This window comes from Chelmon rostratus, chromosome 14, assembly GCF_017976325.1.
Source record: "Chelmon rostratus isolate fCheRos1 chromosome 14, fCheRos1.pri, whole genome shotgun sequence".
Classification (NCBI taxonomy): domain Eukaryota; kingdom Metazoa; phylum Chordata; class Actinopteri; order Chaetodontiformes; family Chaetodontidae; genus Chelmon; species Chelmon rostratus.
Window position 1 is genome coordinate 7,988,924 of NC_055671.1, and position 24,505 is coordinate 8,013,428.

The 24,505-nt window shown below is 42.8% G+C and overlaps 1 protein-coding gene across 1 annotated transcript in view; it reads right to left on the reverse strand.

Annotated features, from left to right (window-relative positions):
* Positions 1-257: 257 nt before the first annotated feature.
* LOC121617530 (roundabout homolog 1-like) overlaps positions 258-24,505 on the reverse strand; it is a 42,638-nt gene continuing 18,390 nt past the window's right edge. The window contains exons 6-8 of the mRNA XM_041952723.1: positions 9,242-9,568; positions 3,986-4,050; positions 258-422 (exon numbers count right to left, since the gene is read on the reverse strand). Of these exons, the coding sequence (XP_041808657.1) occupies positions 258-422; positions 3,986-4,050; positions 9,242-9,568 (557 nt within the window). The remainder of the gene's footprint in view (positions 423-3,985; positions 4,051-9,241; positions 9,569-24,505) is intronic.

Sequence of the window (24,505 nt, forward strand, 5' to 3'; positions counted from 1 at the left end):
TTTTCATGCTTGATTGTGATAAATTGCCAGTAGATTGCTGTTTTGAAAATGAGTCGAATCCTGACGTGCTTTGCATAACTCGCATTAAAGATATGGGCGGGGAGCAGACACAGATTTATGTCCTGAATGTAGCATGAAAAATGTAAAAACAGCACATCTTTGGGTATAGGTGCGCTATGTGGTTTTAATATGTGTGTTTGTGTGTATGTGGAGAGGCATTTATATGTGTGTAAATGAATGAGTCCCAGTGCTAAGGGCTACATCGCTTTGAAAATCCTTTTAATTATCTCCAGTCTCTCTTTAGTGTCTCTCGGTTTTTCTTTACCTCTCAGCTCCATCCTCTCCTTCAGCTCCCGGTGCCTCATCTTATGCTGTCTGTATTTGCGCTTCTTTGTTATATCTCTGCCATAGCCTTGGGAAGTCTGGGAGAAACAGCAAGGGGAGTTTTCCACAGAGAAAAACATATATTGAGCGAGGTTGGGCAAACAGAGAGGAGGGTTTTATTGGCAGAGGGAGCTGTGCATAATTAAATATTACATCTTTTCATATTGCACGCCATTTGAAGGTAATATAGTTTCCTATATTGAGAGAATGAATGGAGTGGAAAGTCTACCTGTGAAAATCTACGGTAACGGTGCTTGTAGATACTCGTACTAGATTGCTAGCAGTAGATTAAGGAAGATTCTAAATTATTCCCTCTCGCTGTCTCTGCCTCGCATAATAAAACTGAAACCTTGAAAATTGGCCTTGATGACGCCGAAAAAAAAAGGCATTTATTTTCTGGGTGTGGAAGGAAGCTGCCAGCTAAGCAAACACAGAGACTGTGAATATTAATTATTACTACATCCACACATAGCAACACAATTAATTGGAAAAATATTGAAATTGCCTATTCTAATTCTGCAGTGTCAACATCACAAAAGGCTGTTGATGTTCAAAAGATAAAAGGTAGGAAAAAAAAGCCCTTTAAAGTGGCAGAGTGGTGCTACAAGTCAAGTTCAGGCACTACTTCATTATTTTTCAGGTCCTTAAAAATGAATCTAATTTAAATATTTTTAGCTTTTTTGGCATGTGGCAGAATATTAGCAATAAAAATAGCACTAGTTTTTTAAGGATAGGGCAGCACCAACATGAAAGCCCACAGACACACCCTTGTTTTACTGTCTGTCGCTGCATACTATGCACCGTGCCGTACGGCAGACACTCACATATTTACAATTTGCATATAGTGTATTTGACAATAACGGGGAACACATCAGTGGCCATCAAAGCTTTCAGCAAGCAGCTTCAACATCAGCAGCTCCATCGCGAACCTGTCTGCACATTCCAAAGTATTCTCACAGGAGAGAGATGAAGCGATGCTCCAGAATGAGGAGGAGGAGGAGGAGGAGGAGGAAAATGGCAGGAAATAGGGGATGCAGAACTGACAGCCAGGCAGGCGCAGGAATGGTTGTAGTGCTTTGGAACTGTTCATCTCATTATTCAGCTTTCCATTGAGGAACAACTCCTCTCTCACTCTTTGTCCTCATTTTGCTGCATGTTATAAATCACCACATCTGCAGCCTATTAGAGGAGATATCAGAATCCCTGGTTGTGGTGGGTATGCAGCAGGAACAACACTGCATAAACAGTCTTTTGCTCTGCTGCTGCACTATCAACTGTCTGTCACTGCTCCTCCATGGAATGATTTCTGTGAAGTACAGTATTCGGTGTCTCTGCGATGTTTCTTAATACTGACTGATCTGATTGTCGTTTTTCATCTGCCAAATTATTTATGTCTGGTGTGCTTCAATGCTCGATTTCAGAAAGTATGTTTAATAAATCTTAAGCTCTATGCAGATGATATTTAATTTCATCTCTGAGGTAAACCATAAAATTACAGCTTGTTGGCTACTGAACCGTTTGGCTAACACTGATTATATGAAGCAACCCTCTAAAGATAGAACACATCATTTGAAGACTCTTAGGCAATACAGACTGACTGCCAACAGAAATCACATTTAGTCATGCATTTTTGAAGTCCAAAAAATGTTTCTGTATTTTCTTATTTATTATCAATAATTGTTCATTAATGAAAGGAAGAAAAAAAAAAAAGACAAACATCAGAAACATTCAACCACTGGAGGGTCATGTAAGCGTTTGATTGACAGCAGCTGGCAGGCAGAGCCCCAGCAGGGGAGCAGGAGAAAAAGTAGTCGTGTGCTGTGTAGCTGACAAGCCACGGGCACGTGGTGTGTTAGTGTATGTGATGTTTGCAGGTTGACACACGCGCATTATGTTTAACGTGCCGCAGCTGACCAGCTAATCAGCTCTCAAGCCTACAAACCGATGTCAGCAGTGTACTTTTCCCAGAGAATGTTTGTTTGGTTGCTCACTAAGCTAAGGTGCAGGACAAGACGTGTTCGTGTTTGTAGCTAAGCAGGAAAGCCAATATGGGTCATTGTTCTAAGCGTGGGGCTCTTGCGTTGCGTAACAGGCTGCTGCATTGCTGCCATACTGAAAGTAAGCCTACAATATGGTGATGTTCAGCCAACATGGTTTAAAATGAAGTGATTTGATTGGACAGAGGCTGTAGACAGAGAAGTTGCAGTATTCAGACGGATTAAAGCAAAGATAGGGAACCTGATCATGAAACCAAAAAGTGTGACATCAATTTTTGTTTGCGCATATGTGATAAACACAACAGGGAGACTGAAAGAGACCGCTGAAAGTGATGAGCAAGCAATGCATCTAAATTTAATCATTTTATTTTATTGCTATTACTTAAGCAAAGAGCGAATAGTGATTAAAAAAAGAGAGAAATACGTTTCAAAACCTTTTAAAAACAAACCATAAACACTGAGTTGAATTTCCGTGCAATTTGGCTGTCTGGTACTCATACAGAATATTTGATTATGGTTGGCAGTGACGAAGCAAAGTGTCTGCCTCTACTAGATCACATAAGAATTTTGATTAGCTTAATGATAGTCTAAAAAAGTTGGCATTTTAATCATAAACACTAGCAAACAATCATCAGACCACAATTACATGGTGCACATCTGGGGGAGTGTTCATTTCTCATTTTCATGCCCTGAAGGGACTGCAGACTTTTACTGTGCAGGATTTCTTTTAACAGCATTACGGCAAACCTCTACCAGGTGATGTGATATCACACAAAGCAGATATTCAGAGCGAGGAGGCAGGGAGCTTTGGCAAATGAAAACTGACATGAGGTTGAAATGAAAAAGCGACACGACTTTTGACCCCACAGGGAAGGTGGCGTTAACCCTGAGCGCAGGCTGGTGGGTGCTGTTGACGAAGGCGTTATGGAGTGACACATAGAGGATGGATAAGGCTAATATCGCAGCAAATGCACAACCATCCCTCTTCTCTCAGTGACAGCAGGATTACTCAACCATGCTGTAAGCCCTTAATACTTCCACACTGACAAATTCACGAGTAAAATATAGGGCGCACTAGACACATCGTAGCTTACGTCTGTACTGGGCTTGTTGCAAGTTGTGACTTGATGATGGGTTTTCACTGCTAATTAATTTCAGTTGCTACAAACACTTCTGCAGCTAAGCACATGAGTGCTTAGCTGCAGAGTTATTCAACCCTCTGGGAAGTTTCTCGTGTCGTGCTACAAATCAGCAAATAAGTGAGAGAAATGCACATGACGTCGCAGTAACCTGACACAGCAAGCATGCAGTTTTTTCGGAAACGGATCAAATCTGGCTGCATTACTGCTCTGAGCCTGCGAGGAAATCCAACCAGCACTGAGGTTCAGTGCCGAGCAGGAAAAAGGGGGAAAAGATTTAGTGTCGGGGGAAATGGGCCGAGCCAAACAGCGTCTCCCGAGCAGAGCTGAATGCATTATCCAACACGATTCTGGAGGGACAAGGTGACATGTAGAAGAACTGGAGAGACACCCAAAGCAAACCGTACACAAAAGTCAACCTTCAACAGACAGATTTGTTGACTTGACTCTCCAAGGCCGCCTTACCCCCACCACCACCACCACTACCCCCACCCCGTGGTACGTCTGTGTCGCCTCGTCAGCACCTCTTTCTCCAAAGATAAGCACAAAAAGAGAAAAGTGGAAAAAAAGAGCACACCCACACACAACGCAGCCAATGAAGGCTACATATGTCTGTAATATAGACGCACCTTCAACAGTGCAGATAATTCACTACGCCTGCCAGCTTATTATCACACATAAAGCTACATGTTGCTTTTATTTTCTTGACAAGGCTACACCACATTTGAATGGAAAATGAAAGCCACGGGAAGTGGAATAGAAACCAAAGGTTGTTGTAATTAACGGTGTAATTCAATAATCTGGCAAAGGATGCAGAGATGTGAAGGTCAGCCCTTTCTTTCCTGTCAAAGTAGCAACTGTCATTTTGGTTGCTGCACGATCCTGACATGATGTACCCACAAAAGGAACAGTTACATTCTGATAATATAGCCACACACCCAGGAGCCATATGGTCTTTCTCCGAAGCCCTTCAGTACGTCACCCTCTCTTCTCCCTTCACCGTGCCGCTGCAAGCCAAACAAACTCTTTCCCTCCGTCCTGACACTCTGGCACAAATCTGGCTCTTGGAAATGCTGAGCCTAGGGGAATATAGCGACTAAAATTGTTTAGACAATACTTGCAGTGCACTCGCCCCAGTCTCCAGACTGTAAACACAAACCAGCTGTCCCCGGAGTGCGATACTTATTCACTGACTGATCTAACCATAGGCCAACTGGGAGAGAACAAGGGAGCGGAAAACAGGATGGGGAACAAGAGGCTAGCACAGCGTTCGCAGACTGTCACAGCCAATTGGAAGTAAACACTGATATCTGACTTTGTGGCTGTGGATGAAGAGCACTTACAATGTGTCAGTGTTTGTGCATCACACAAAATCACTCCTCGTCCATATGGAGAGAAAATGACAACTTCCCTCAGACGCATCGCTCTGCTGCCACTTAGGATCATTTATTGTGTGTATCCAGAGTGACAACAACAGGATGTTGTCAGCGACGGTGACAGCCATTTGAAGTGAGGAGCCATTAGTTAATGGATAGGGGCAGGCAGAGGGGGAACCTGACCTCTGAGAATAATCTCTCTCTCCGCTGCTTCGTACGTCGTCCCGCGCTCGCTGGTTTCCAGTGAGATCACAATCAAAGAGGAGCGGACAGGGAGGCAGACCGGGGGTCCCACCTTAAGCTGTCAATCTCACAGCGTGACTGAGCTGCAAACATCCCACGATCCACTTCAGAGAATATAGCATCACCATCAACATCAACATCAACATCAACATCCGTCCTTGTAATGGATTCAAATAATTACCGCAAGCCATCAGATTTCTGCCTTTTCAAGATATGAAAAGGAAAGAAAACTGCACACATTGGGATGATAAATATGTATGTATGGTATGTTTTATATCATTTATTTAGGAAGTATGGATTCATATGAGCTCCACTGGTGCATAATGTATGTTACCTCAAATAATGTAGATGCATAGTATACATCAGGGGCGGAACATAACAAAAGAAGGAAAAGTAAGCGAGGGAAGCACCAGAAGGTGCTATAAATCTATAGAAGGTGTCTTTTTCTGTGTTAATGCACTGTGGTGTAAAACCTGTTTCCTTTTTAAAGTGCTACATAAATGAATAAACTTAAACTTCAATTACTTTCTACTGCCATTGAATATCGCTCACATATATCTATATAAATATAAATTTCTCATTATTATTAGGATCAGTTTTTGAACCCACTTTCCCAAAAAAAGGGAGAAGTAAGTGTAAATTGAGTCTAAATAAAAGCTGTGAAACTGTTAATGGTCTGGTGGAAATGAATAATGAGCCATAGGTTTTTCTTGCATTGAGCTACTGTATATTGCAAAAAAAAATAAAAAAATTTGAAAATCACTTAAATGAAAACTAAACTCCCACTGACCGGAGGAATCAGAGGGGACGTTTCTCTGTGAGAGGTGATGTGACTGTCGCTGTCGTTCATTACTTCAGCCCTGCAGTGTTGTGGCCTAACATTCAGCCCTGCCACTAGCCTCACTCTCCTCCAGCAAATGGCTGCGTCCAATTAGTTTAAGAATATCATTTGTTCCTCTCCCACACAAAACCTAAAAACAGGTCTGCTATCCAATAACCTTTAGAGTACACAGGCTGTGACTTTGCTTTCACCTCAATAAAGCACTCCATGATTGAATCAAGTGGCTAAGGTCAATAGGACATATGTTCATTTCCCAGGGTCCTCTAGGGTCCCCGCAGGCAGAAAAAATATGCTGAGTGTCTTCGGTGACATTTATTGGAAAGGAACTATGTGTTTCCTTTTTTTTCCACATTTTATCTCTTTTGCTTTCAGAAAAGGCTCCTCTATGTGTGTGTGTGTGTGTGTGTGTGTGTGTGCGTGTGCGCGCAAGCATGTTGTATGTGCTTCCACAGTTTTTCATCCCTGTGGTCACGCTTCAGGCACCAGCACATAGTACATCTGTCACTGTCTCCACCGCGTCACCTCCATTTTCTGCAAACAAGTTTCACTTCTGCGCCTTGAAGGACAGACACTTCTTCTTCTCCTCTCTCTCCTCTGTTCCCGTCTCAATCTGTCACTCCTCTACCGCTCCCATCACTTTACATCTGTCAGCCTGTCTTTTGTCAGCCGTCTCCACACTTTTCATCATCTCTGCCTTATTTCAAACCGAAGTGTTATTGGAAGAAGTAAGAGCACAGGAAATTCATTTGGAACTGAGTTAAGGCTCAGTCCTAGTATAGTAAATAATAGAAACAGTAAATGACTGTGGGATACTTTTCAATTTGCTGCAGTGCCTTCCCTGAGTAGCCGAGTCCATGAACTCATCATACTTCATAAACTGACAGTATACAATATCCCATGCTTTACTTTGGCATCACAGCATGCATCTGTTGTTATTAACTATAAACAGTCTATCACATATTATTATAGTAAGTCATACAATTTAAGCTCACAAAACAAAAACAGGTTTTGCATTTGTTCCATTTGTGCTGTACTGATCTAAGAAAAACTTGTTTCTCTAATAGGTCAAGTTTTATATGAAACTACAGTAAGAGACAGTGCATTTTCACTTTATCATGCATATGACTGACATGTAGACCAACACGAAGCAGGAGGTATTCAGTAAATACCATTTTTTGGTGTTTGATGGGTGGTGATTATAAATGCTAGAGGTGACAAATTTCCATTGTTCACATACTGAGGGTGATGAGACCTCCTCTGTCCTTTGCAGCAGTTACACACTTGCATATGGGCTTGCATATGATAGCAGATTATGATGCACTTATAATAAAATAATAATATTGCATACCTACAGTGTTGTGGCAAATGGTGTGGTGACAGTTCAGACTCATTTCCAACTCTTCTTACTGGTAAATGATTTCCATCCACGATTCTGCTCTATTATTAGAGTGTCATCACACAGTGTTACTGGCTTAGTGATTTTTGAGTGACAAACATGATAAGTGAAACATGATGGAGACGAGGATGGTGCACGTGCACAGACCATTTGTCAAAGCGAATTATTCAAAAACAGTGGCTTACTGTGCATGACACAAAAGATGTCAGCTCGAAACCCAGTCAGAGTTCCTTTAAGACAAAGCAACCTCTAATCGGTTAAAACCCTGCACAAAATTAACAACGATCGCATTAACAAGACTCGACATATGATCTGGCATACTGGGTTGTTAACAGGGTGAGGCCAGTTCTCCTTTTAACACTCCCCAGCTTCTCAGTCTTCTTATAAACTCCCTAACTCAGCAGCATTTGCCAAAGGGGGTTCTGTTTTACTATCCAGCCCCAGTGTGACCCATGAATCTGTGTGACCTCTGAAGGATGAAGCAGGGAGACATAACTCATCCGGGCAGCTTCAACAAGTCCTCTCTGTGTTCCCCTCAACCTTAAAACCTGCCAGTAAATTTCGTGAACTCCAAGTAATAAACCTTCCCCCTAGAGGGCCGAGCTTCTCAGGGTTGAAGTGCTGATCCAGCATTACCGTGAAACCACTTGACCATCTCTTTTATTATAATTCAAAAGGTGAAAGGGATACTAGAGGGGTACTATTATTATTATAAAACCTTTGCGAAATACCTGCCCAGGAGACCGAGCCGGGGTAGAGCTCTGCAAGCTGACGCAGCTGAGTAGAGCCGGGATCGACAGTAAAGGATGGGGAGCTATGCACTATGTGAGGGCATGGCTGCGGTTGTTAACCCTCATCACCAACACTTCCTTCTTTTAGTGCATGAAGAATGCACTGACAGAAGCAAGCGTTGTTCATGGGGTTCCAATGTTTTTGGACCTGTGATCCATAGGGATTCACAGACCAGCTGCATTTATCCTATTCTGATGGTCGTAAGCCCTGACCTTCTGCCCTCTGCCCTCTGTCCTGCTCTCCACCAGCTTCACTCCATCACTCCAGCTTGGGTATGTCTACGCAGACATGCGTTTGGTCGCTGCCTGGAACAGATTTCTGCCGCAGTGAAAGGCTGTTTAACTGGCAACGCCACTCACTTGACACTTGCAACCGCGCGATTCAGCATGTTGACACTGTCACCTGTTAGCAACACACTCAGCACTTGTTTATACCTGGGGGACTAAAGCAGACACACAGCTGCTGCACGTCTGACAGGTGGATGGCGTTGTCAACTTCCACCTGCCCCCCAGCCATAAAAAACCCACATAGGAAAGAAAGCAGCAAAATAAAACAGCATTTAAAGTGTACATGTTATGTATAATTAGATCAGTGCAACTGGTTGAGTTTAACGTGTGAAGACCCTCATTGCAGAGTAAATATAACAACGGCTGTGATATATTTTAGTAAGAATGAAAGTAACAAAAAAAAGGCTTGTTTCAAGATTACCTAAAGTTTATATTGAGGAAATGTTTACCAGACTTTAACATTTTCAAAAAAGCTGCTTACTTTCTTTGAAGATAGATATTCAAACCGCTGCTATCATCATGCACGTTGAGAGATTGGAAAATCAATTAAAATGTTTACAAGAGCTCAAAGAATTATTATCTGGATATCTGCATATTTTCTCTGGGTATTAGAGATAGCTTCTTGGTTATTCTGGGTCTACGTTTAGCAATTCCACATTCATATGTGGCGTATATTCTGATGATGACACCACTATGGACTAATATGCGTTCGTGTGCATTGCATGATTTCTAAGAGAACTATCAAAGCTCTCTGCCAGCAACATGTAAACAACCAACAGCACTTACTGGCTACTTCCAGGGATGCATTGTGACTGATCGCCTGGCCCAGATAGTTTCGGGCCACGCACACGTAGCTGCCGTCGTCGGGCTTGCTCCGTCGCCCGTGGACGATGCGTAGGAAGAAGAGGGACCCGCTGGGCAGCAGCATGCGGTGGGAGCGGGGGTTGTCGCGGTCCGTCTCAACGCGCTCGCCATCTTTGTACCATTCCACCGTGGGGGTTGGACGGCCCTCTGCCTTACAGTTGAGAGTGGCTGGCTCCCCTTTGGACACAATGAGGTCAGAGGGGTGCTCCACAATGCGGGGAGGGAAGTCTTCCTGGCGGAGACGAGACCCTGGAGGACAAGAAGGATGCAATGGTGGCAAAACAAAGAAGGGAATTAGTTCCAGTTCCATATTTTACTGCCATATGATGTACATGAGACTTGCTGTACATGTCAATGGGATAGAAAAACACACACCACAAAGAGTCATAGTGAAATTCATCAAATAATCCCTCCATTCAAAAAAGAGTCGTACTAATCAAAACAGCAGCAGCTCTAAAGGAATTAGACACGGCGCATTATTATTGCTGTGCAAGTGCCTTGTATTAACAGTAATCCAGTTTGACAATATAATTACCACACAATCGCATGTCGCTCATAAAGTGTTTTGCTTTTGTTTCACCAGTTGGAACCCCATGAGGCATCGCAAATGAAAACAACAATGCTGACATGTGAACTCCTCAGGAAGTAATATCGTGCAGAACATGCCCAGCCTGAAAACATGCATTTGCAAAGAAATTCTGATATACAGGTTTGGAGAAAAGCTTCAAGGCTGAATTAAAATGGGATTATAGTGTTATCTGTGGCTCCACCGACACAACACTATAGACGCTCTGTGTTCATTTCATTGAATTAAATATTCAGTTGTTTTAAATGTGTCTGAAACTTCTAACTTCTGCATGTAGCATGTTTCATTTTCCCCAGATATCTGTTTTGATATACTGAGCGAGAGAAAAAGGAGCGCCTTTTTCATCATGAGCCATCGCTCTCTCTCTCCTACACCCTGCTGGAATGCATACATTTATTTTGCTCTGTGTTCACCATTTGGAGCCAGTTCTACCACAGCCTCTGAAATCCTCAAACCAGCCAGAGCAACACAAATCAATACCTCCAAACATACTCACACTAACAACCTCAAAATCACCTCTAATCCCTGATATACTGTTGAGATGTCACTCATCCTGGTCTTCTCAAAGAAACAGTCTAACAAAGAGTTCTTGTGAGGCAGAGGACAAAGCAAACCTCCTTAATGAGATCCAGGTACACGACTCCAGTTCCTCCGTATATCTAACATTCCCTCCATCTCCCTCCAATCCCCCATCACAGTCAATGCAGCCCACCTCCAACCCCATCCACACACACTCTCACTCATTCTCTCTCCTTTGTCGCTCTTCCTCTGTAGTGTGTTGAACGCTGCAGAATCGGGTGTGCATTCTCAAAAACAGTCATCGTCTTGGAGAATCTAAATCAGATTTAAAATCACTTTTAATCCCAAACCAAAATGCACAAGCAACAGTCCTTTAAAACGGCCACTAACACAAGACAGAGAGAGAGTGAAGAGAGACAGAGGGAAGGAAATGTGGCGTTAATGTCTGTCAAGCAACCGCTGTTTACCTGTTTTATTGCTGTGGGAACACTTTTCTGTTCTTTCATGCTGCTGGAAACACAAGCTTACACAGCCTTCAGCGGGTCACGCTTTAATGTGCCAATGGCCCCTGTAAAGCAGATAATCACCGCCGTGCTAGAGAGTGATGAGCTCCTACACTCCCGCTGCAACCAATAAATCCCACACAGACAAGTGTTTGCCCAGATAGATAACACCTCACACATTGTGAAATGGGTGAGAATTTGATCTGCTGGGTAGCGTGGTAGATATTTTGCGTGTTTGCATAAATCTACCCTGCATTTTACTGTCTTTTCCAAAAGATTATGAAGGAAACTGTGATATTATTTAAGAGGTAGAACACAACCCCTCTCTTACAAAGAAAGTCAGGAAGAAGAGGCGTTTAAGTGTGCAAGCTTATCATTAAGAATTAAAAGATATGCTGACATTTGCGTGTTTTGCATCCAAAAGCTCCGTATTACCTGGATGGTAGCAGTCCGGATCGACGTGGGCTGCTGAGATAAGCCCTCCCACCGCCTGTCTATTACATTCTGTTTCTCTTTTCTTGTCTTCCATTTGCTTCCTTTGTCTCTTTTTCCATTAATGCCGTCAAGTGGCCGACCTAGCTAACAAGCTAAATGCTAATGACCGCCATTCAAATTGACAAAAGGTCGAATTGTACAAAAGGCAGGTAATTACCCAGCTCAAAACCTCCATAGTAACACACCCCAGCACTTTTTTCTAACAACGGCGCCAGTGGGACCTTTCTTTGCGCGGGCACAGTGCAAATGTAGCTTGAAGGCGTGTAACGATGACACTAGATTGGTGGAGACCAAACCTGAGTCAGGCAACAATGTGAGAAATGTGTACACCATCAACAGGCCTTTTGGTAAGTTCGCCCAAATTAACAAGAAAACACATTTCTCACGTACCCCTGCAGTACCTAGACATGCAGATGGTTTGGGATTTATTTGGCAAGGTTTTCAGATATCCTTGAGACTTCTGCCTCCAACCCAATATAATGGAGTGTAATTAAACCAGGTTTATAGCCACATGAGCAGCTTTGTGAGGCTACAGCCATGTTTTGAGCAAAATGGTCAAACCAGCATGCTAATATGGTTACGATGACACAGTTAACATCCGCTGAGGCTGATGGGAATGTCAGTCGTTAGCGCATGTGATGACACACCAGATGAAAAGTCAGGGGGTCGCCAAAGTTATTCATACTAATCTTCTGAGCACCGTGGACATCTGCACCGAGTTGATGGCCTGATCCGCCCAAAAAAATTGTTGGACATTTTTCAGTGCTGTGAATTGGGTGAAGCGTTTCTTCAGCACAGTACCCCCTCCAAGAATTACAACAGAGGAGGACGGTGCCTAGAGGAAGGTATTAACCTGTCGTGTTTGATGCTGAAAGACTTCTGAACAATGCAGAAAATAAGGGAAAATAATCTTAAACCACATTAAAACAAAACATAATGCTATATCCCAACCAAAAAAATTAAAGGAGAGGTAAAACCACCCACACTGTGGCGGCAAAAATCATGAATAATTCATTCCAGTGCAATTTTACACTGTCCAGACATTTAAACCAATAACAGAACAATATAAACAAGACGGCCACTCCGCACACATGCTGCCTACCTTTCTTAATTGTGTTGGGCTGATGCCTAAGGGTCCACGCAGCTCCCTAAGCCCCCTGGCATTACAGAAAGGCAATATCAGCCCACCACAAGTGGGCCCCCAAAAGACCAGGATTTATCTCCAAAGGGCCAGTAGCCAGCGTACAATCAGTATGCAAAAACATGCACACAGATGCACAATGGAGTACATACACACAAAGCAAAGGTCATTTGTAGCACCTGTGCCCCTACAAATATGTTTTTTTTTTCTGTCAGTCATCCCTGAGGCAGTGCTGTTGTCTTGTGAAGACCAGGGCCAGACAGGGGATGAAGAGCAACAAACACAAAAGAGAAAGGAGCATGTGTGTGTAGTTCTGGTGGTGGGTAGAGAGTCTGCTTTCTCCACAAATACATGTCTCTCTGGAGAATCAGCTAAAATGGGCGGAAAAAAACTGAAAAAGCCATAGCACGGTGGAACAACAACATATTTAGTATTTTATTCAAGTAGGTTTGGTGAATATGTACGGAAGAAAAGAAAGCATGAGGGGATAAATTACAGGAGGAAGGGGAAAAAGAAGGAGGAAGTTGTTAAAGGGGGAAGGTAGGGGCTTTAAAACAATAAATCATGAGCACAGCGATTATAATAACACAATGTGACAAATATGAGTGTAATTTATCGCAACGTTGGTGGTCTAGGATCGACCTACCCCTGTTACAGCACAATACTGTATGTATTTAGAGTGCATGAAAGGAGGCTACTGTGACTGTTTGGAACCGAACCAAAAACATATACAGGGAAAATATCAAATATCACATTCAAATTAGCATCAGTGCAGCAAGCACTGAGGTCGCACTAGCTGTCAGCTCAGTATGAGAAATTACCCGTTCTGATGGTATAACACTTCAGACAGGCTGATGGACACACACACGCTGCATCACTGGGATTTGGTTACAGTTTTGAACTCAGATTCACACTCAAGAACCCCCAAATTGACTTCTTAAAGGACGTGCGTAAGCTTCTCTTTGTGGTTTTCCCAAATCAAAAAGCAGCGGGTGACTTTTATTAGTGTAAAATGTTGCGGACCGCCACTCCTTGGTGCTGCCAACAGCTGTGTGACACAATCAGCTGGCTAAGTGACGCTGACACCAAGCCCACCAGAGCCACAGCGGTGGAAATGGTAAACCTCCACCTGCGGTATCGTGGGATTACCTGTGCTTGAGCAGCAACGCTACTCTGGACGAGCGGCAGTCAGGCACAGCTAACAATGGCAGGCAGATTTCGTGGGAGGCTTAAGAGGGCGTAGCAAACGGAACAGCTCTGTCTTGTTAAGGAAATCCCTTTGTTTCAGTCTGTAAAAGTCATTTAGTTTTCTTTTTCTGTGATCCATGGCCTAGCTCGCGGATCAAAGTCCACACTTTTAATGGTGAGACAGAGATTTCCAGAGGCTTCTGAGTTCACAGCAGTGCTCTTGTAAGTCAAATGACACCATATGTTTAAACAGAGGACTATCCAAGGCCAGATCAACAAGGCACATATCAAGAGAGCAAAACTAAACCAGACAATATAAAGATTTAGAGGCTTTTGAGAGCATTTAAGAGACAGACATGACAAGTAACAGCACAATAGTGCCCAAGAGTACTGCAGTGGAAGCCTCAAGTGAACTACTGAAGTTGTTTCATGTTTAGTTAGTGGTCAGAAATGAAAAATGTCTCCACCTTTGGCCTGACATACAGTGCAACACTGGATTAAGCATGACTTTATATTGCAGAGCGAACTCTGTGTCTGAATAGGAAATGAGCGCTGTCACCATTTCCATCATTAAACACACTTCACAGACCCAGACTAGACAGCCTTCTGACTCTGCGACACTAAACTAGCAGCAGCAAAGTGTTAGTGCGACGAGTGGGTGATCTTACGCAAGTGCTTGCTATGCATCACTGCGCTACCTTTGGTATTTTAAGCACATTTGATTATTCAGAAATGTCAGCAAAACATCCAGCAAACCCTCTCCTCAAAGGCAAAGTTGTGACTAATTTGGATTCAGCGCAGCATCAAAGGGCCTATAAGAGAAACCAAGGACCTGTATTATAAAACTGGGAATACGCTATAATAAAAGGTTGCATGCACCACCCCAATCTCCTCCTTACGGGGCATTACCTATTGTTGTTTACCTAAGATTTAATGTCCCTGTGTGTGTTAATGAAGACGGATTAGCTCAGGTTAGATCCAGCTCGCTGCTCACAATCACAGAGAGCTCCTTCAAACAGCAGAGTCCTTTCTACCAAATCTGACTGCATAACCATTTACTATAAATGGAGCAAGTGTCTCTAAGTAAATTATCAATAAATGATCAGTATACATTTCTAATTAATAAAAATAATAATGAATAACTGCACAAAGGTGTTTGATGGCACTGAAACACTTGTCACTCAAAATGTGAGTGAAAAGCCTCAAACATTGTACATTAATGAATAATATGACAATTTGGGAAATACTCTGGACAGAAAAGAAACAGGTCAGCCTCATACAAACACATTAGTAATTAGTATTAATTAGTGAGCCTTAACAGTGGTGGTAGGATGGTTTTGTTATGCCTTTGGACAGAGCGAGGCTTGGGTTATGGTTTCCAGTCTTTGTGCTAAGCTAAACTGCGCATAACAGCCTCCTGGCTTTAGCTTCATATTTATCACACAGATATGAGAGCGATATCAATCCCCTCATCTAATTCTCAGCACGAAGGCGAATAAGCATATTTCCCAAAACATCGGGCTGACTCATTGGAAAATAAACCATTTGTGTTGCTCATCCCTTGGAGACAAGTATTCCAAACATATACTCACACTCATTCATTTGTAAAGTAAAACACAGGCAACCAATAAATGCCAGACATTCTTTCTCAGGCTGTATAAACTACAATTAAGTGGAACAGTTGAACACTGTCATTCAACCAAGTATGTGGGGAAAGGAATGTGAGCGTGTTTCTATGCCTGTGTGTGGCCAAGGTGACTGCAACCACACTCTCTCTTACGCTGTGCGAACACATTTGATCTTCCTGAACTGCGTTTGTGCAGGTCACTTTTTTAATCACATGGTAAGTTCTGAAAAACTTTGATTACAATACTCTAAAGCTCCCTTCTGACACCCTTCCAACAACACAATGCACAGTGAAGCAATCTCCAGAGAGGACCGTCAAGGTCATGGACACGATAACACCTCCCAACTGCAGCACCCAGATGTTCGTGGCAAGAAGCCAGCAGAGCGGGTGCTGCATGAGGAATACGCTAACACACGACCAGCTTAAGGAGAAGAGAAAGATTTGTAGAGCAATCAATCTGTCAGTTACTTTCACGATTAATCGATTAATGTTTTAGCCAAAAACAGTCAATATTAAGCACTTTTACCTTCATTCAGAATGTTTTTTTTAAACAGTGCAATAATACAGCATTTTGGGTTGCCAGCTGTTAAATGCTCAATGGGAGGGTAACAAGCAATGAAGTCCCCAGGGCAGACTCAAACCAGACCATTGCTGGTACATGATAAACATCTGAGCCAACTAGGTCAACAGGACTCTTCAGCCAGAGAACAAATCCATCAGGCTGCGGTCGGTGACACACAAACTGTGGTCGCTGTTTGTTTTTCAAGCCACAAACAAACATACAGGGACAGAAATACTGCATCCAATATATACTGCGTCGAACATTCCTGCAACTCGGATGAATCCGATAAGGTTTTGTTGCCTCAGTTCGTTGAATTGCATTGATTTGATCACACATCGCATTAAACTGATTTGCTGGTCAAGTGCACATGGCATATCCCAGCTATGCTAATGCTGCTTACTGGTCATCCCCAATTATACCAGATATAATCAGCACACTCTGCCCATGCTGTTTTCATATGCCGGCTGTGCCGTGCACTGCTTTGACACACGAACAGTCGAGCCGAGGTGTCTGATTGCGAGCAGCTTACCTCCTCTCCTTGTGATGAGAAACACCTTAAGAGCAGAACTGCCTGGAAAGGCCAGCAGCCTATCTAAGAGACTTATCCTCACTCCATTAACTGTTCACTGGAAAGTAAAGTGGCTGTATAGGCCATTGATTATCACTCAGGCAGGCAGAGCTTGAAAGTCAAACTTCCAATGAATAGAGACAGAGACTGAAGCGGCAAAGATGATTGAAGAGAGAAATCCACTTTAGGTTTATCTTACATATTCTGTCTTGATGCAGCAGCTTCATATTATCAGTTCAACATACATGCATAATGCATGTTTGTGAGTTTTTCCATGTTTTCTTCATCTCCTTTGAGGCTTTTAAGTTGTAAAACACTTTTGCTACACTAACACTACACTGAATTAATACATTAATATTACATTAGCGTCACGCTGTGTCATTGCATGTCACAAGTGCATGCCTGCATGACCTACATTTATTTTCGGCCTTAATTGCGCCCCTGGTAGCGGCAGCCCAGATGTGAACGGGCTGTCATACTGTGAAGGGAGAGACACTTTGCCCTGAGCACCAAAACGAGAGGCTGTATCTCAATATCGACAGACACACATAATAAATTCAGAGACAGGGAAAAAAGGCTCATGTTTGCCTCTGAACCGCTCCTCTGACTCTCAATAACTGTCTCCGTAATGAAGAGGCAGAACGAGTGGCCACAGCGATGAATGTTTTTGGATCGCAGTGACACTAAAAGCAATCACAGCATAGCTTAATAGTCCAAGAGGACATTAATAAGAGGGTACTATATTCAGCCACAGGAGATTATAGGTTTGTGCTGCGCAGATTCACTCAAGTTTTCTTAATAACCTGCGCAATAGAGGAGGAAGATCGGTCTCACTTAGCTCTGCAATAAGACCCGCGGTGTCAAAGAAGGCAAATACCCACTCTATGGGATTAATACTCTTCTCGTTGGGTTACATTTACATCTGAATTAAAAGTAATAGACACTTAATATACTCACTGTGTTTCCTGAGAGTTAAAGGAGAAGATTGATGCCACTCAATGTTACGTTTGAAGCTATAGAGCTAGGTGACAACTAGCTTAGCTTAGCATAAGTCCTCTGGCCAAAATTAAGCGAGCAACTAAGCAAATTTTCCAAAAAATTGAACTATTTCTTTAAGATGCAGCTCTAGTTCATATGCACTTCTTTTTTAAATTCCGTGTAACATCTGTGAGACTTTATGCAGGTTAAAGAATATTTATAAATGCATACACACATGCCTCTCATTCCACAACAGAGGTAGTTTCACTGACTCCTGCTTTTGCTGTCTGTGTTCCCTGATTAAACAGAACAAATGAACACCAGTACATGTTTCGGTGTTTCTCAAAATGGTTTAAAATCTCAGCCGTCTGACAGTCTCAAAAACATCAGCGGGTGTCTGACACGTTGGCGGAAGACGAGCCAAGGAACTAAATGCAAATCTTATCAAAGCACAGCTGCTGCTGCTGCTGCTGCAACATTATTACCTTAGCGACAATACAGTGTTCTCTTTTAAAATATGAGTTCTTGTTGCACTTGATTTCAAAAGTGTACATTTTGTAGACCTTTATTGCTGCTTACAAAGCGCAAGTACAAATCTGTTTTTCAGGAAATCCCAGCGCACTCTGCTCGTTGAGTTGCAGCACGTACTGGCCACAAAACAAATAGGAGTGAACCTCTTGACAATACCCGTTCCAAAGATTAATGTCTTAAATTGATTATGGGAACATGAATCACAAAATTAATACCACACAAAGACAAAAGCTTCATCTATAAATGCAGTATATAACGGGTAGGTTTTCAGACACTAGTCTATCAACAGTGGGAGCAGCAATACTACAAATGGCAATAAAGTGCTGCACTGGGATCAGGCAAGAAGTCAGAGTTCAGCAAGGATGAAAACTGGCTTCTGGGACTCAATAATATCCTTTCCCTCTTTTTTTTTAAACAGGAAACCTGCTCGTGTCAATCACATCCACCCGGCAAATATCATTTTAACTGCGCTCCTGACAAATTGCTTTTCACTTCATTTTTGCTACGAAGGACTGAAGCGTTTATGAACCGACCTCCATCCTTTTTTCTATGAATAGTTAAAACCTTACCCTTCCATGAGCTATTTAGAAGGTGATTAAAACTGCTCATCTGGTAGTAGTTTGAGAATTTATCTGTATGAACAGCTTTTTATTTGGCTCCATTCGCGGTGCTGCTGTTGATCGCACATGTTGGCACCGGGGCTCTGGGGTTGGTTGTTGACGTAAGGCGCTCGGTTAAAGCCCAGCTTTCCAGCTTGGTTTGCTGTGTTGTGTGGATTCAGTTTTGAGGCTATAATAGTCTCTATGCTTCCATGATATCTGTGACAAAAGTGTGGTGTTTCTGAGGCGGGCGGCTGCCTTCTGCGTTCTAATAGATCGCTTTAAGAGACCAAAACTTAGCTTACAATTTGAAAATCTTGGCAAAGCTTGTGATGATCTGCTGGTTGAAGAGAGGTTCACTAGACTGTTAAATGTAATTGCAATGATTCGTGAAAAAAAAAGCTGAAGGCAACAATTTGTTTTAACTCATTGCCGAACCAACACTATTAGGAATAAAGCAGCTTTACAAATCTGGCTGCAGTCCACGCTTGATACCAATCTTGCATGTCACAATAAAGCAGTTGTTTGAAGTGAGCAAAACAGTGCAGGTACTTTGGTTGATTGGAAGCAAAGTGTAAGTCTGCTCACAGCTCTTATTGCTGTGGAAAATCACCGGCTGTGGGAACAAAATGTCTGCGAGATTAATGACTGTCTGAAGTTTCCTTTTAATCTCTGCGTTCGCACGTGCAGATTCTCAACACGAGTTAATTACTGTATTTCATAACCGAGCCACCAAACACCGCAGATGTCACAGCGCTTCCCTCTTCCAAACACCTTGACGCTATCCCTATCCACACTTTCTTTCCTCCTTACTCTCTCATTAGCTTGAGGCATTTCTTTTTTCCATACATGATAAGTTGTCATTGGCTAACATGCCACTCTGCAACCCCTTGTTACACGGACCTCAAAAAGAAGGCCTTAGGCTAGACTGTGACCCGGCACAGATTGGGAGAACGTACTTTTTTCTTTTTTGACGATACAACTTTCACTCTCATTTACACAAACTCTAGAGTTGAATTAGCAGATGGAATATTTGAAGATTTTGATGAGAAAAACATAAAGGTTAATTTTTTCTTGTGACCTGATCAGCGAGACATCAAAAGCAGCAAGGAGGAGCAATAAAAGCAGTGTGATACTGTGGGTGAAATACAATCAAAAAAAGCTTAGGATATTGCAAAGATGGCCATTCTCACAATGGAACAGATAATGGAATATCATAACCCTGTTACACGGTGGATGTTTAGCTTTTACAACACATTGCATCACTTGCTAGATGCTATTAATCACTGTGTCAAACAAACTGAACTGAATCTTATTTACATAATTGAAATTTCTCTTCAGTTAACCACAATGAATGTGAGAAATTAGCTGTAGATACAGGACAGACCAAAGCGAAACACACGCACTGCAGGTATGTTTTGGCCAGCATCTCCCTTTAAATCTCCATTCACAGCGCGTGCAACACCATGCGATTCCTACATAATACAAATATCTCCCACTGGCTCTCCCACCAGCTAATGAGGCTGCATGTCTGAATGCTCGAGATGCTTTGAGAGACTACATTCCAACATCAACCTCTGACTTAATGAAGGCAACATTAGGCAGGTCCTCTCCCTGTAATAACAAGGTCAGTCCTGAGGGCATCGCGCTCATACCGGCCCGCTGATCCACCTGCTCTCCTCATCATCGCCGGAGGACTGAATTTGGTTCAGATGCGTTCCGATCAAGGCTGTCCAGAATACATTTTAAAATTAGAATTGCAAACAAATCATGTCATGAAATCATAAAAATCAAGCGGGGCGATTGCATCAAAAATTGATTCCTGATTCATTATTTTAACAGCCCGATTGAACCGACCGCAACAGTAGCTTCAAGTCTATCGATTCTAAAAGCCAAGTTACTGGGAGCATATAGATTGTATTGATTATTAGCCGCCTGACTGGAGAGGAGATGACTCACACAGAGGTAATCTTCGATGCATCTGTAAGGTCATACTATTGCTATGACCTTTAAAGCTGTCCTTTGAAAATACAAATTCTCCCAGTTAGTCTCAAACCCAAATCTTTGTGGAACACCGTGCAGTATCACCTGAAAACCACTGCAGCACTTCAATCATTGCTAGCCCAGATGGGCAACTCGCAGGGTCACATGGGTACAAACAGCCTGTTTCAGAGACACAAAGTGTCTCAGCCCATCTTGATTATCAGATGTACAAGATGGGTTCATAAACACAGACTTGGGATGGCTTCACAATTACTTATAAAATCTGAACACTACAAAGAGCAGGTTTATTTGCAGAAGTAATTATCCAGAGTGCCCCAGCACGCAGCCGTAGCTGGACACTGACCTCAGAACAGGAAGCTAAGGCCAAAGGAGAACAAACAGCCCGGAGAAGACCACAAACCCACAGGAATTTCTGAGTCGGGCTGTCCAGATGAGCACGGCTATTGGTTCACTATTTAGGTTTCTCTTGACAATTATTTTGAGAGGAATTGAGAGTGGCACCACAGGGTGACAAGCACAAGATGTTAAAAAGGTTAAATCAATCAACTTAAGATAGCAAATAGCTCCGCAAAGCTATATTAGCTTCACATTAGGCTTATTTATTGTGGTGGTGTTAGTTAATTTTGTTTTCACAGGAGAAGGATGTGATGTGTGACACACCACATTTTATCAGCCTAAATAACACATATTTAATTGACAGAATAATTTGGTTAGTGCAAATTGTGTCTGGTTGATTTAATACATTACTGAGGTGGCGGTGACCATGAAACTTCATGTGTAATACGTCAGCTTTATGCTCAGCTTCATGCTTTTATAGTTGCATGGTAAAATCAAGTTGAAATCAATTTCTAAATCATTTGTTTCAGCTCATGCTTCAGTTGCTGTTGCACCCAACAAAGACATGATTGTGCTTTAACATGAGCTTGTTTAGCTGACCGCACAAATGAACTGTGGTGTGGCTGTTTTTTAAAGACATGAGCCGAGAAGGCTGACGGAGGAAGTAGGGGGGATCCTTCGGGCGAGGAACCTGCTACCTTTGTGGGGCAGACAGGTAGCAATCGATCGTCCTCAGAAGAAGGAGCTGTGCGTGCATGTGTGCGCAGGTGTGTGCGCCCGTGTGAAGGTGTGATGACCTGTGAACTCCAGGCCCACGGGCGCTTGTTAAAGCTCTCAGCAGCTCCCCTCCCCCAGGGTTGGCAACCACGCTCGGCCTCACAGCACCGCAGGAAACCAGCGAGTAAACAAGGGAAGCAATCGCGAATCACAGCTTTCCGTACACAATCCACAAACACACATTAAACACGAGCTTATGCTAACACCATTACATATGCATTTATGCACATTCAGTCAAAACCAAACAACTGCAGCAGCATCTGCAGGGATTTGAGAGACTGGAGAGATACAGTTCCTGGTGGACCAAGTTCTCACGAGCATTTGTCAGGAAATAATGAGCCTAGAAACACCTGTGGCAAACACTATTCATTTGGTATGACCTCACTTTTACACGGGCTGACTCTGGATTCTCTGTATGACACTGAACACATAATTTAAGGTTTAAGGTGTTGATCCATTTCAACTCTTTGCAAATATCAACACAGAATCAGCTGACGAAGTCCAGACCTAAACTTAAAACGAGAAAAAAATTATGGATCCCAAGGATGGGTGAAAAAAAATAGAAATTGCTTAAAAAGCCATTCGATGCTGATAGAGCAGGGCGTGCCAGAGTCGCTGCCAGGAATGAAGAATGAAAGAACGCATACTAAATTAGCAAGCAACCAGAGCACCTTTCTTTCGTAGTTTCAGCAGATTCTGAGTCAGCATGAATGAAGCAGAGAGAGGCCACACCTTGACCCCATTCCTTAGTCCTATGTTGGCGTGAACCAGCGAATAAACAACATTAATGAAGATGCTTTTCCAACCAAGCTGGTCTCAAGTGGAGCTTATTAGCCGCATTATTTCTAAGGAAGGACAGAAGGAATTTGACAATTTCATCCAACAAACAAAGGAATTATTGTACAGCGATGTCCTATCAGCCCTATCATCCGTGGCGAAGGAGTCCTCATTAGCGCTGGGACTCGGCTCATCACTGTCACCATCACAAAGACAACAGGGAGTCTTGTTAGCTTAGGGGACGACACAGCGGGCCACCTTCCCCCAATCAAGCCATCATTACTTAAAGTCCAGCGTTCTGTAACAAGTGCCGTGAAGTATTTTGGGTCACAACAGTCAGTCTCCTGCAGCAATGGGTGTCAGTCGCCAAAGCAGCATGAGTAAGTACACGTGAACTCTGACTGGTGCACAGCTAACTCCGGGTCAGCCACATGTCACAGTCAAACTGTTCCCTTTGGGGCTGCAGCACACAATAGTGATGGAATTAAGCTGTGTTCTGCTGGTCTCTGAGCACCTCCAGTACTTACTTCTCCACTGATAACACATGGATGAGAGGGATTATAATGGCGAAATAAGACTCAGAGGACCTTATTGCTAAAGTAATTAGCCTAGTTATTAGCTCAGGTAGCACAGATAGTTTAAAGATATGAATCCTATGTGCTTTCAATCGTCATAACAAGGAATAACAGGACGGGTCATTCTTTTATTTTCCTCAGACTAGTGTCTTGGACGGTGTTTACAGGCCACCAAACAAAGCCGGTAGAACGGCGAGGGAAGACACAGCAGCACTCTGGGGATGCATAATTAAGATCTGTGGGATGAAAGGGACAAAGAAATCCCGACACGAACATATGCTTTTAATGGCCATCATTTAGATTATTATGCATCATCCAATTACCGTTGGCAGATTTATTACGCGGGGATTCGACTCTCAACGAGGGGGAGTTCCAGGTATCCCTTAATTCTGAGCACAATGAAGTCGCTTAACAGCACAGCTTTATGAGCTCAGTGTTTTAATGATGGACCATTGTAAGTTTTTGTGTTGAGATAGTAAAGATACCCTACAGGGGGATGAGTTGGTGTACATTAAACAAAGGTAGGAGGGAAAAATACATGTAATCTGATTGCAGTTTGTTAAGCATGGATCATTTTCAAAGACAGGCATGCAAGCCTGGCAGCCATCCCAGATATAATGTCTGAAAACCTCTGCAATCTGTGGCGGGATAGGAACGCATGCGTATACACACAGGATCAAACAGGGGACACTGCCGTGTACATTTACTGCACACCTTATCACCTTTTCCAAGTCGTGCATGGATGTGGCAAAAAAAAAACTGCAGTGCTGGGCCCATCAGTGATGGTCTGGTCCATGGTTCCTTTGGTCAAAAAAGAAGGAGGAAGAAAAAGCTCCCATTGTTCAGTTCTCAAGAGCAGTGAATGAATAGTCCAGTAAGGGCTTGATTTCATGGAAGGGCTCCTCAAACGAATGAAGCAATAGTTTGGAGCAAGTCTATGTTGGCAGCTTGTTTCACATCGTGATGAAGGAGTGCCTCCAGCGCAAGTTTCAGTGCAAATCAATATATTCACATCATGCTGAACATCCAGAGACTTTTCTTAAAGGTTATACAACATGTCAGACTTGAGCACAAATCTTCTTGAACACTCTTGAAACTCTCCGGATTGCGTGGTTACCAAGTTTGTCAGTTTGGAAATTTAGAGACAACGAACTGGAAAATTGGTGTCATACACATTTTTGTGCTCTTGATGTGGATAGGCAAGCCTTAGTGTGTTTCCCTTTTTGAGTCACCACTGAAATTCAAGACAAGAGTTGGTAAAAAAAGCTGCGCTACATCCACATGTTAGCACTGCACCGCATCTGCTATGGTCAGAGACAATAGGAAGAACAACCGCTGCATTATTGTTGGTTTGGGAACCATTATATAAACTTTGAATACGTTCATTTAAAGAACGCTGTCACACCCGAGAATAGAGCGG